The sequence below is a fragment of the Tympanuchus pallidicinctus genome, unplaced genomic scaffold, assembly GCF_026119805.1.
Source record: "Tympanuchus pallidicinctus isolate F22 unplaced genomic scaffold, pur_lepc_1.0 scaffold24, whole genome shotgun sequence".
In the NCBI taxonomy this organism is placed as follows: Eukaryota; Metazoa; Chordata; class Aves; order Galliformes; family Phasianidae; genus Tympanuchus; species Tympanuchus pallidicinctus.
The window spans coordinates 4,014,357-4,026,398 of record NW_026294741.1 but is presented as its reverse complement, the minus strand read 5'-3'; the positions used below and the strand labels follow the sequence as shown (position 1 = coordinate 4,026,398).

The 12,042-nt window shown below is 63.0% G+C and overlaps 2 protein-coding genes across 12 annotated transcripts in view; one reads left to right on the top strand and one right to left on the bottom strand.

The window, feature by feature from the left end:
- MYO18A (myosin XVIIIA) overlaps positions 1 to 5,288 on the bottom strand; it is a 29,802-nt gene extending 24,514 nt beyond the window's left edge. For 8 of the 9 annotated variants that reach the window (XM_052688651.1, XM_052688652.1, XM_052688644.1 and 5 more), the window contains exon 1: positions 1,115 to 2,158. In XM_052688651.1, the coding sequence (XP_052544611.1) occupies positions 1,115 to 2,128 (1,014 nt within the window). In that variant the 5' untranslated portion in view covers positions 2,129 to 2,158. Of the gene's footprint in view, positions 1 to 1,114; positions 2,159 to 5,209 lie in introns of those variants that run through there. The other variant, XM_052688641.1, reaches the window with a different exon arrangement.
- Positions 5,289 to 5,531: 243 nt separating this feature from the next.
- On the top strand, positions 5,532 to 11,951 carry CRYBA1 (crystallin beta A1). 3 transcript variants are annotated; one of them, XM_052689105.1, is made up of 7 exons: positions 5,532 to 8,177; positions 8,607 to 8,671; positions 9,103 to 9,219; positions 9,466 to 9,584; positions 10,772 to 10,913; positions 11,357 to 11,499; positions 11,610 to 11,951. In XM_052689105.1, the coding sequence occupies exons 1-7, from the start codon at positions 8,147 to 8,149 to the stop codon at positions 11,755 to 11,757; spliced, it is 765 nt and encodes a 254-aa protein (XP_052545065.1). In that variant the 5' UTR covers positions 5,532 to 8,146; the 3' UTR covers positions 11,758 to 11,951. The 3 variants fall into 3 exon arrangements, with proteins under 3 accessions (XP_052545065.1, XP_052545064.1, XP_052545063.1); XM_052689104.1 differs by lacking the exon at positions 9,103 to 9,219 and having other exon boundaries at positions 5,536 to 6,561; positions 7,988 to 8,177; XM_052689103.1 differs by lacking the exon at positions 9,103 to 9,219 and having other exon boundaries at positions 5,536 to 6,791; positions 7,988 to 8,177.
- The last annotated feature ends 91 nt before the right edge of the window (positions 11,952 to 12,042 follow it).

The following is a 12,042-nucleotide window of genomic DNA, read 5'->3' as shown; positions in this document are numbered from 1 at the left end:
CTGGGCCTGGGGGAGCACTGGGCCTCCCTGTGTGCATCAGCACCTTGCACAGCCTCAGTGGGAGAGGGACACTCTGACTGCGCCCATCCCAACCCCTGGCAAGGCGGGTGGCACCTGCAAAGCCGTGGTGTGTCCCTTGGTGTCCTCACTGCAGGACGAGGGACCCCAGAGTGCTGCAGCTGCCAGGGAGGACGCAGGACACACCGGTGCAGAGCAGTGTGGACGGGGTGCCCATGCCCTGAGCTGGAGGAAAGGGCTGAGAAACAGGGGGCACTGCTGGGAGCCCAGAGCACAGCGCTGGCTGCAGCCCAGAGCCCGCCCCGGCTGCGCGGCACATCCTGCAGATAAGCAGCCATCTGTGGTCAGCGCGCAGGACGGCTCCTTTCCAGGAACTGCTTCTGCCACGATTTATGCCTTAACCCCCTGCAGGCATCGGCCCTGCAGCACCAGGCTCAGCTTGGTGCCTGCTAAATGGGAAGAGCACTGCTGCCAGCAAGCGCTCGCCATGCCGGCACCCACCGTGAGGCCGCGTGCCACGCTTCTCCCTGCACCCCACACTCCAAGGGCACAGCGTTTCCTCCTCCCCCATCCCAGCCTGAGCACCATGCTCTCACTGCCACCGGCACACTGCCAGCCCCCACTCGCTGGCAGCAACTGTGCACCCGCACCAAGCTGGAGTGCTGCAGCATGGGGTGCCCCACAGCTCTGCATCACAGCCCACTGCGTGTGGGGTCCAGCTCCATAGGATCACAGCATCCCAGGATGCCTAATGCTCACAGCAAGGTCAACGGAACTGGCAGCACACGGGGAAGATGTGGGTCACCCAGCCATTGAGTTTCTATTTATACAGCACCGACTGCGCACGCTGGGCTGTGCAAACCCTCTGCAGCTCCCTGTCGAGCACCGTCCCTGTGAGACCTGGGGTTACAGCACAGAGAGGTTCCTAGCACTCCCATCCTCAGACCCAGTGGGAAACAAAAGGATTTTCCCCGTACTCCTCCATGGGAAGGGAGGTGAGCACTGCAGAGGGAGGCAGAGGGAAGATCCGCAGCACCCACTGCTTCCCACGCCCTGTGCCAACCCAGACACCTGCAGTGGGGACACCAGTACTCACATCCCACGCGGCACGGCGCGTCCCCTCGGCGCCCCGCAGCCAGCAGCGGCTCAGCTCGCTCAGCTCCAGGATGGGCTGCACCTTCAGCTGCACCGTCTCACCGGATTGCCGGATCATCTCCACGATCTCATCCCGCGTTTTGTTCTCCACGTTTTTCCCGTTGATCTCCACCAAACGATCGCCCGGCACCAATCCCAGTGCCAAATCCTTGGTGCCGGCGCCGGGTTCAGCAAAATGCACGACGCGGCGATACAGCTGGCCATCGGGGGCACAGTCCAGCATGGTGGTGCGGCGCAGCGAAAAGCCAAAATCGCCGGTATTGCGTCTCTGCAGCTCCAGCTGCCGAGGTGCCGGGGGCTGCGGGGGCACCAGGGCGGGCAGGCGCAGCTCTGCAGGAAACCTCTTGCTCACCAGCTCTGGGGGTCTGGAGATCGAGGAGGGCACAGGAGGGGTGCGGGGATGCCCTTGGGGTGCGCCTTGCTTGGAGAGCTGAGCCTCCAGCGCGCGCACCTCCACCTGAGGGGAGGGGGCTGCTGAGTGCTCCGAAGGGGTGGAGGTCTCCGACGCGCTCTCATCGCGGCTCTTCTGTGAGAAGGAGAAGCGCTTAACGATCATCTGCGAGTTCTGCTTGGCCAAGGAGCCAAACTTGGCCGCCCGCTGCAGCACCGAGCCCTTGAAGTTGGCGTCGTCCACCTTGAGGTCGTCGCTGGAGCTGGCCGTGCTCAGGTGGCCCGAGTCCAGGATGACGCTGCCCCGGTTGCTGTCGGAGTCGATGTCGGTGAGGTGCAGATCGGAGCCACTGGCCACCTTGATGGGGATGGGGTTGGAGATCTCCAGGCGCGCCTTGGAGTCCCGCTTGGACGCACGGTTGAGGTTGAAGAAGCCCCTCCGCATGCTCATCTCCTCCAGGCTCTTGAGCTCGGCCGCCGACATCCGCTCCTTCTTCTCCTTCTTTTCTTTCTTCTCCTTCCTGGCCCCATCCTTCTCTTTGTCTTTCTTCATCAGGTTGAACATGGTGCTGCTGCTTGTGGCACGGCCGCCTGCCTGTGGGACAACACACAGACATGGTCAGACACCGCATGGAAAACACTGATCCTAACCTGCCACTGCCTAACGCTGCCATCCCACACCCAGTGTGCCAAAACAAGCCCAGAGCCTCGGCATCACCCCATGCACCTCTAGGGCACCACCGCATGCACCTGAGGAAGATTTACCCAAATTTGACCACGTTCACAGTGGGAAGAGGACCCCAGCACACAGCCCTGACTGAGCACTCTCCAACAACCAAGAACCTGTAAAATTGCATCTCTCTGAAGCACTGAAAAATGCCCAGTTTTAGCAGAGCGCTGCACATCCCGTGAAGTCGTTTGACCTCCAGGAACAGTCGCTCTTTTATTTGGGCATCCCATGCGGGGGGAGGGCCCCAACCCATGGCAAAACCATGCCACAGCCTCCCCCCAGGCTCCCAGCACAGCCCCAGGGCAACCACAGGGTCCCCACCCTGCCACCCACCACCCACCGACCTCCCTCGTGCATCGGGGCCCTGGGTAAACAACCCCAAACCCAACCAGCCGGGTGGGAAAGCAGCGAGGGACGGGCTGACAGCTATATATAAACAGGGCAGGAAGCCACACCGCGCAGGAACTTAACCTCGGCACAAAGGACAACAGGAAAGCTCCCTGCATTGGAAGCGCCTGTGGTGGAGCTCTCAGAAGGCGTCAGGGCAGTGGTTAGTGCATCAGCAGCAGGACTACAGGCACCCAGCGAGCACGTGTGCCATGCTGTGCCGTGCCATGCTGTGCTATATGATGCCAGAAGAGCTGTGGCTCAGCTCTACCGAAGCATCACCACCCCCTGGGCCACATCCCTGCAGTGGAATGTGTCCCCCGTCGCACCCAGCAGGACACAGGGCACAAAGCCGTGAGCCCCACAGCCCCATCCCAGCATCTGCAGTAACAGACCGTGCAGCAAAGCTCCTCTGCACTGAGGACCACGGGGTTACAGTGACAGCTCTGGGGTCTCGGCAGAGGGACACCCATCTCGGGTCACCCTCGGTGTCCCCAAGCAGCATGGCTGGGCCGCGGCACCCCAGGCTCACCCAGGGCGGGCAGGGACTGCCGGGACCGTCGCTTGGTGCCGCTGGGTGGCACAGCCGAAGGCAGGTGCCGCGAGGGCCCCAGGCGTCGCGCAGCTCTTTGTCCTCAGCCCTCCTCTCCCCCGCGCACACGCTGCCTGCCGGCCTTTGTATGCTCAGCAGCGGAGGGAACGGGCGGTAGGAGCTGCATGGTTAATGAGCCGGCACCGCCGAGCAGCTGCACCGCTGCGTGCACCCATCGCCACGCGAGGTCACCGCCTGCTCCTGAATCACCCAGCGCCCCGACCCCGCTCCCGATGCACTCACCCAGCGCTCTGCCTGCCTCGGCCCGAGCTCGCTCCGGGATTATCTGGGTGTGTTCGGGTGGCAGCGTGCGTGAGCTGTGACACGGGTGGGAGCGGCGGCCGCCAGCGCCAGCTTCACCCATGCACTGCATGCGAGCTCCTTGCTGTGACGTCCCCTGAGTGCTGACCCCAACGCGAGGTGACCCCCCGGCCCCTGAGGGTCTCTCCCCCGCTATGAGCCCTACAGGTGCCCGGCACAGAGGGAAGCACTCCCTGGAACTCGGGGCCACTCCCCTCCACGCAATCTCACCCGACGCGCTCCCGACGCAGGGACCTGCAGCACCAGTTTGCTGCCTGCCCTGTGGTGCCGGCGGTGGGAGCCCACGGCTGGCAGCCCTTTGGGGTCCCCGTGCTCCACTCATGCTCAATTTGGGGACAGCAATGGAGACCCGTGCCACGGCTCCCAGCTTCCTTGCCGGATGCCAGCACAAGATTTCCGCACTCCAAGGAGATTTAGGGGTTTTCCAACCTCTGCACACTGCCTTGTGGACACCATTGGGATGCATGAGGAGGACAGCGTGCTGCCAGCCTTTGTCTGAAGTGAGATTTTGGGGCTTCCCATGCAGGAAGACAGCGACAGGGGTCACAGCTAGATGGCAAACGCAGCCCTGTGCCCAAGAGCTCCAATGCATCAGCACAGGGTGTGTGCACCTGGCAACAAAGCAGGGCAACCACACAACCTGGGCATAACAAAACCCCACTGCCCAGTGCTGTGGGAAGGAGGGTCCAGGCTCAGGGACACAGCACGCAACGGGTCACCAGCAGCACGTGCCATCGCATGGTTTGTGCCCTCACTCTGCAGCACGGCCCTGCTTTGCTATGTGGCTCCCAGCTGCAGCGTGCCCCCCGGCAGGGCCCAGCCCACAGCACAGCACTCAGCTGCTGTTCGTCACCGAGCAAAGTCCAGCGCCGGCACAGCAACTACACCTGGCTCAGCCCAGGGCAGGGGGTGCGTCCATCCCCCACCACCGAGGTACCCCGTGGGCACGGGGACTGGGGCCATGCCGTGAGCCCACGTTTTTCAGTGCTTGCCCTAAGTGTAGCTGAGGTGCTGGGTGACCAAACGATTTGCACCTCAGGGTTCGCCGGCTGCAAACCGCACTATTTCTGGACACGCGTCCTGCCAGCCCTCGCCCGCTCCATATATTGGTCCCCAGGCGAAATAACACCAGGACAAACCCCGCAGCAGTCACAGCCCCGCCAGCCCCATCCTCATCCCAAAGCCGCCCCTCGGGCACCCCGCAGCCCCCCCGCCGCTGCTGGTTAGGGGAGAGACGGGCGAACAGCTTTAGTGTCATTCCCTAATGGTGCGGCGGGGGAGGGTGTTGGTGGCAGGCCAGAAAGGTGCGCAGGGAAGCACCCACGCATGGGGCACCCCCTGGGGACACAGCAGCCCCCCCCAGTGGGGTCGCACCCCGGAGGGGTTTGGGGTGCGGAGCCCCAGCGGGGAGGGGGAGAGACGCAGCAACGCGGGCACCGCAGCACAACAGCGGCATTCGCAGCGCGGGGGGAGGAAACGCGCACGCGGGGACGCGCGCACACGCGCACAGCGTTGCGGCCCGGCCCGCGCGGGGGGTGCAGGCGCGGCGGCCCCGCCCCGGTGCCGGTGCCGGTGGAGGAGGCGGCGCGGTGCGGAGCGGTGCGGCGGGCACTCACCCGGCGGTGGCGGCGGAGCGGGGCCCGGCGGTGGCGGTGCGGTGCGGTGCGGAGGTGCCGGGCCCCGGCGGCGGCGGCGGCGGCGGCGGCGCGGGGCGGGGCGGGGCTGGGCGGCTCCGCACCGGGGCGGGCACTGCCGGCTCTGCGCGCGCCGCCCGCTGCTCCGGGTGCGGCCCCGAACGGCGCCGCGCGGCGCGGGACGGGCGGGACGGGGCGGCACGGAGCGGCTCGGGATGGAACGGCGTGGGGGGTGCGGGCTGCGGGCTGCGTGCTGCGGGCGGGTGTCCGTGCTGACCGCAGCCGGCTCTGCGCGCACCGGCAACGCGCCCCTAGTGTGCGCGGTGCGGGTGCACGGGCCGCGATGTGCCCCCGGTGCACGCACACCCCCTGTGCGCACAGCCCCGCTTGTATGGACACCCGCTGGTTGTGTACACCCAGAGGCACCCTGCGGGAACACACCTGTTCACAGCACGGGTTGCACACACACGCCCCGATGCCCGCAGTGAGATGCTTGCACGCTCACTTTGGCACATGCATGCACACGGTGTGCTCACACCATCAGCGCAGCATAGGGCGCAGTGCTGGAGTCCCCGCAGCTGGCAAAGGGAGCTGCTTTGGTGCTGGGGCAATGAGGCCGCGTGTGCTGCTGAGGCACTCCTGGGAAGGGAGCAGCAAGGAGCCGTGCTGTGACCCTGTGAGGGGATGATCACCATCCCCGTGTGGACACAAGGATGGAGCTGGAGGCCCTGGGATGCTGGGTTCCTGCAGGCAGCACGCAATCAGCGGTGAGCACCCCCAGCAGCGAGCCATTAGCCTTTGCTGTGCCTTTCCATTCATGTCAGAGGGCTTTAAGCACAGCCCAAGCCCAAAAAGGCTGCAAAAAACCCATGTGGCCCACCCTGAGCACTGTGAGGGCTGTGATGGAGGTGGGACCACCCCCCAAGGACACATACCCCCCACCAGACAGCCACAGGGGAGAGCAGTGCGGCCAGCAGTCAGACCCTGCAGCTGCTCTGCTCGCTTCTCACAGTTTGCAGGGGCACCGGGAGCCTCGTATGGCTGCACAGCTCCATGGAACACAGCCTGGAGCCCAGCACATGCATGCAAGGTCCCACTGGATGCCACCAGCCCTCTCTAAGCACAGCTCTGTGTCAGCCATTGGCAAATCCCGCACCGCACAGCATTCCAGGGAGAAACGGCCCCATGCTGGGCTGGGGGGAGGCATCTGTTCCGCAGCACCACGGGGCTTTGCTAAATAGGTCACTGCTTTTTTTATAGTCTCCGGGATCTAGAAAAACCAGTTGTTCCAGACTGCCGGCGGACCTGGAAACGTGGTGGTGGCGGATCCCCAGGTGCTCTCACTGCTGTTCTCCAGCTGTCCTCAGCCGAGAGGGTCAGCGAGATGTGAGCGAGATGAGTGGCGGATCTCTGAGCAGCACTGCTGGGTGTGACTGCGGAACAGGCAGAGGTGTTTGGGGCCGGCTGCCCGCCGCAGGCTTTGCCTGGGTGCCGTTTGCCGTGTGGGTGCAGCCCTGCACACCGCTGTACGCCTGCCTGCGCCGACTGCAGGCCGCTGCTCGGGGTGAGCTCTCCCTCTAGCGGCACCCAGCTTCTAGCCAGCCTGCCAGCCCTGCGGGGCCGTGCCCAGGACAGGTCTGGGGGCTGTGGGGTGTTGGGGCCGTGCTGCGGTCTGCAGCCCCGCAGTGACAGCTTTGGGAGCAGCAGGACAACCCCCACAGCGAATGCGCTGCCACGCAGCAACAAAACCAGCCGCCTTGTTGTGGTCAGCAATGCGTCCCCACAGTACCACTCAACCACGTCGACCCCATTAATGGAGGGGGCCACACACCACCCCGATCCTGCCCCCCAGAAGCAGGGGTGCTCCAGCTCCCCGTGGGCACCGTCCCAGCCCTGCTGTGTCCCCGCAGGCCTCGCGCCAGGCTGGGCTGCATTCCGCGCTGACAGGGCGCTTTGTTTTGTGCCGAGCAGACAAAAGGGGCAGTCAGACGCGGGCGGCGCTTTGTGCTGGCGGCCATGAGCTGAGGCAGCAGCAGTCCTCACTGCCACGCTGCCTCCCAGCCCCAGCAGCCTGCCCTGCAGCAGCCATGCCCCAGCAGCCAGGCCTGCACCCACCATGGCACCCCTGCCAGGCTGGGAAGGGGAGCAGGGCCTAGTTGCCATGGTTACCAGGAGGCTTTGGGCCTAGGTAGGCCTCGTTGCTATGGTTACTATGGGTCTTCAGACCCAGGTATGCCTCGTTGCCATGGTTCTGTGGGGCTTCAGGCCTAGGTAGGCCTCATTGCCATGGTTACTGTGGGGCTTCAGACCCAGGTAGGCCTCGTTGCCATGGTTACTGTGAGGCCTGGTGCCTCTGAGGCCCATGGTGGCCCTGCACCCCCACAGGCCTGGCATCATCTGTGGGCCCAGGGAGCGAGCCATGGGGACCTGAAGGCCCCACAGCAGCTCCCACCACTGCCCCACGTCCCTCCTGCGGTGTGAGGAGGGCTGGAGGATGCAACCACACCATGTTGTCCTCGCTGCCCAAGCACACAGGGCAGGGGACCCCAGATGGTGCCACGCTGCTTCCCACCTGCCCCCAGGCCAGGCCAGCCCCGTGACGGCGCGCTGCATTGCCCCTGGAAAATGCCAGAAGCGTCAAACTGTTGAGTCATTCGCGCCCAAGATTATCTGTACAAACAGCCGTCCCTGATTATTTTTGTTATGATCTTTTTTTTTTTCTTTCTTTTTTTTCCTTTTATTTTTTTTTTTTCCCCCAAGAATGTAGCTCGGACCATGGGGATGAGCTGCTGAAATCTCCGGGGATCAGCAGGACAATGCCAGTGGGAGCATTGTGCTGACGGCTCTGCAAACGCTGGCACCGGCTCCGGGCCAGCAGCGCCCTATAAAAGCTGAGCCGCTGAAGTAGGCAGACATGACATGGGCGAAGCAGCTGTACCGCCTGAGCTAGGTGAGTCCTGGGGCTGACCTGCCCCATCCCAGCCCTGCTCGCCCCGCTGCTGCCTGGTGCAGCCCTTCCTCTGCCCGGTGATAGGAGAGGTGCCCAGAGGGTGACACGTCCCCATTGGCACAGCGGGTGGCGGACAGCCCCGTAGCGAGAGGCAGATCCGCACCCAGCTGTGGCATGGCACGCTATTGGCACCTCAGATTGTGAGCCGCGGCCATCCCGATGCTCCTGAGGAAGGAGTGCCCAAGGGAGGCACAAGAAAGGCAGGGATGGGAGCGGGGGTCTTGCGGACCCCCCAGGGCACAAGGCAGGCTGTGGGAGGAGGGAGCCCCCCGCTGTGCCCCTTGGGCTCTTCTTCAGCTGGTGAGGGTCTCATTGGGAGCGATCAAGGGAATGCTCTGCAGCATCGATTGGTTTTCCTTCCTTCTCCAGACACCTTTCCAGCAGCAAAGATGGCTCAGACAAACCCTCTGCCTGTCCCCATGGGCCCATGGAAGGTATGTCCTCGCACGCCCTGTGTCTCAGGTGGGAGGTGGGGAACAGAGGAGGACAAAGCCAGTTCTTCCTGGCAGTCCTCTTTGCAGTGTCTGGCCTGGCTGTGCCCTGCCAACACCAGAGGTGCTGTATTGGGCAGCTGTCTCCAGAAGCCACGCGCTGTCATTACCACCCCCTAAGGGTGAAGGCAGGCTGGGCACAGGCCAGCAGGCATGAGAGCTATGCAGGTGGCAGTGGGTATGGAGAGCAGCCTTGAGGGTGCCAGGGCTGGTGACAGCTCCGGCAACATGGCCAGTTGATGCAGGGAATGAAGAGGGAGAGGAAAATCACAGATAAATGGGTAAAACCCTGTTGAAACACGGAAAGGATGGCATCAACCACAGCCCCAGGGAATCCCCCCTCGCCCTTTTCCCGTTAATCCTCTTTGCCCTAGAGCGTTCGGAGCAGAGGCCGGGAGAACCGCCTGCCACAGCCCTGCCACCTGCCCGTCCCAGAAGGGCTCCACTCCTCTCTCCGGACGGTGCTGCTGCCCCAGGAACTGACCTTAGGGGTGAGCAGGAGCAGAGCGGGGCTGGCGTGCGGCTCCCCAACAGCAAGCAGGGAGTGTGGGCCAGCAGTGCAGGGATGCACGAGGTGCAGGGGCTGCAAACCAGCCCAGGGATGTGCCCAGCCCATCCCAGAACAGTGCTCGGTACTCCTCCCTGGATGGAGCATGAACCCATCTCAAAGAGGTGCTGAACTCCCTTGGGACCACTGCTGTGCTGTTCCCGACTGGGCAGCTCCTTCTCTGTTCCAGATCACTGTGTACGACCAAGAAAACTTCCAGGGCAAGAGGATGGAGTTCACCTCGGCCTGTCCAAACATCATGGAGTGTGGTTTCGACAACATCCGCTCCCTAAAGGTGGAATGTGGCGCGTGAGTACCTGGTTCTGGTGGCATATATGCTTTCCTCACTCGGGAGCTTGCGGGGGGTGAAGGGTGCCCAAGTGCAAACAGGGCCAGGTGGGTTTACTCCACTAAGATGGAGCCAGCACTGTAACTGGGGGAAGAAAGGCATGGGGATCCCACGCTGCCGGAGAAGGGCAGCCAGCTCTGGGCAGTGTCACAGGCACCGGGCAAACAGGGCCAGAGAACAGCAGCAATACCTTTGGCACCATCCAAACCCGCAGTCTGAGAGCAGCCAGGATTGCAGCTGTGTTGCATCCAGCATGGATGCTGCCTAAAAATACAGTGAGGATCAGTGCTTAGAGAGCTCTTGGCTGGTGAGCTCAGCCTGCTCCCCATTCATCCGTGTAACCCTGCGAAGCGCTGCTTCAGAGCCCCATTTCTCACCCCAGCGCCCTGCTCCTTGCTCTTCCAGCACTATGCGGCTCCCCCAGGCCAGACCTGAGTCTGCCTGCAGCCCGTGCTGAGCTGCCCCAGTCACTGTTAGGGTGTGGAGCAGAGCCAGGCTTTTCCCTGCACTCAGGAATCCTCCCTGTACCAGGCAGGACATCTCCCGAGCTGCTCGGAGCTGCCGTGTGTAAGGAGCAATCCTGGAGGCAAACATCCCACTGGTGCTGGGGAAGCAGACAAGATAGATTTGCACTGCTATATTTAGGATTTGTAATGCTAATGGGATTACCACAGCGTGTGTGCTCACGCAGTAATCAGCTCACTGCTCCAGTTGATGTGTTCCCACTCAGGCTGCTCACCTTGCTGACTAGGAGGCTGACTGCAGGGATGGGACCAGGGCTGAACTTCGGTCCTCAAAGGAGGCGAGAAGTTCTCAAACCCTCCAGCATCTCACATGCCCCCTGGGAACAAGTGGGATGTACATCAGTGTGCCATCCTCCTCCTGGCCCCTAGCCCGGCCTCTGCCTCCCTGCTAAGCTGAGCTGTGGCTGTCCCATCCCCAGTCCCTGTACTGCCACGATGAGCATCCATCAGGTGGCGGCCACGGTGACAGCCTTTCTGGGGGTTCTGCCCGTGTCCAACACGGCTTTCCTTTCCTCCACTGCACCTGCGCTGGTGGGCAGATATCAGACCCCAATCCTCCTTGCACCTCCATCTGTGGCCCCAGCGGGAAGCCCTGGCAGCCCTCGCTCTGTTTTGTTTTGCAGCTGGGTTGGTTATGAGCACACCGGTTTCTGCGGGCAGCAGTTCATCCTGGAGAGGGGCGAGTACCCGCGCTGGGACGCCTGGAGCGGCAGCAATGCCTACCACATCGAGCGCCTCATGTCCTTCCGCCCCGTCTGCTCTGCTGTGAGTGCCCAGGGGCTGCCCAGCTCCTAGTGTGGGTGCGTTGCAGGGCAGGAATTGCCCCGGGCAGGGCAGGAGCTGCTCCAAGGTTTCTGTGCTGCAGCATCCTGTTACCCCAGCACGGAGCCAGGCATGGGCAGGGAGCAGCACTTTGCTAGGGGCAGCACGGCACTGTGTAGCAGCTCCTGAACCTTCAGTTTTCCGAGCCGGGAAACCCAGGCAACATCCACTAGGACAAGGGAGTGCAGTTAGGAAGGGCAAACCTGCTAGGCCAGGGGCTGCGGAGGTAATAGAGTCTTGAGGGTGGTCCCAGCTCTCCCCACGCTCAGCAGGATCGGCTACAGCAGCCCCAGGAACCCCCCAAACCAGGCTGTAGGGAGGGGAAGCCATCGCCAAACCGTTCAGCCCCACTCACCTCCCCTTCTCCTGCTGCTCTTCCCGCCCAGAATCACAAGGAATCCAAGATCACCGTCTATGAGAAAGACAACTTCATCGGCCGCCAGTGGGAGATCAGCGACGACTACCCCTCGCTGCAGGCCATGGGCTGGGCCAACAACGAAGTGGGCTCCATGAAGATCCCCTGCGGCGCGTAAGTGAAGGGCGCAGGGCCGGGGCTGAGCAGCGGGGACGAGCCGTCAGCACGCGGCCCCGTTCCTCTCTCATTCCCTTACTGCTGCCTGACAACTCCGTTTCTTGCAGCTGGGTTTGCTACCAGTACCCCGGGTACCGTGGCTACCAGTACGTCCTGGAGGCCGACCATCATGGGGGAGACTACAAGCACTGGAGAGAGTGGGGCTCGCACGCCCAGACCTCCCAGATCCAGTCCATCAGGCGCATCCAGCAGTAGCTGCCTGGCGCCCGGCCCCACTTCTGAGCACATCTTTGCAAGGTTTCTAAAGCTCACCGGCTCCCTTTTGGTGCTAATAATCCCCTCCTGAAATAACAACCCCTTCTTGTACTGCAACCGCTTGATGGAACAACACTTCTAAACGGTACCAGCTGCCACAAACTGCCAATAAATAAATGTGACTGAAAGAAAAAGATAAAGCGGCCTGATGGGTGTTTCCTATTGCGCGTGGAGGTCACACATGCCATCCTGCCCCATGCCCTGCACTCGCAGCCCCACAGCCAC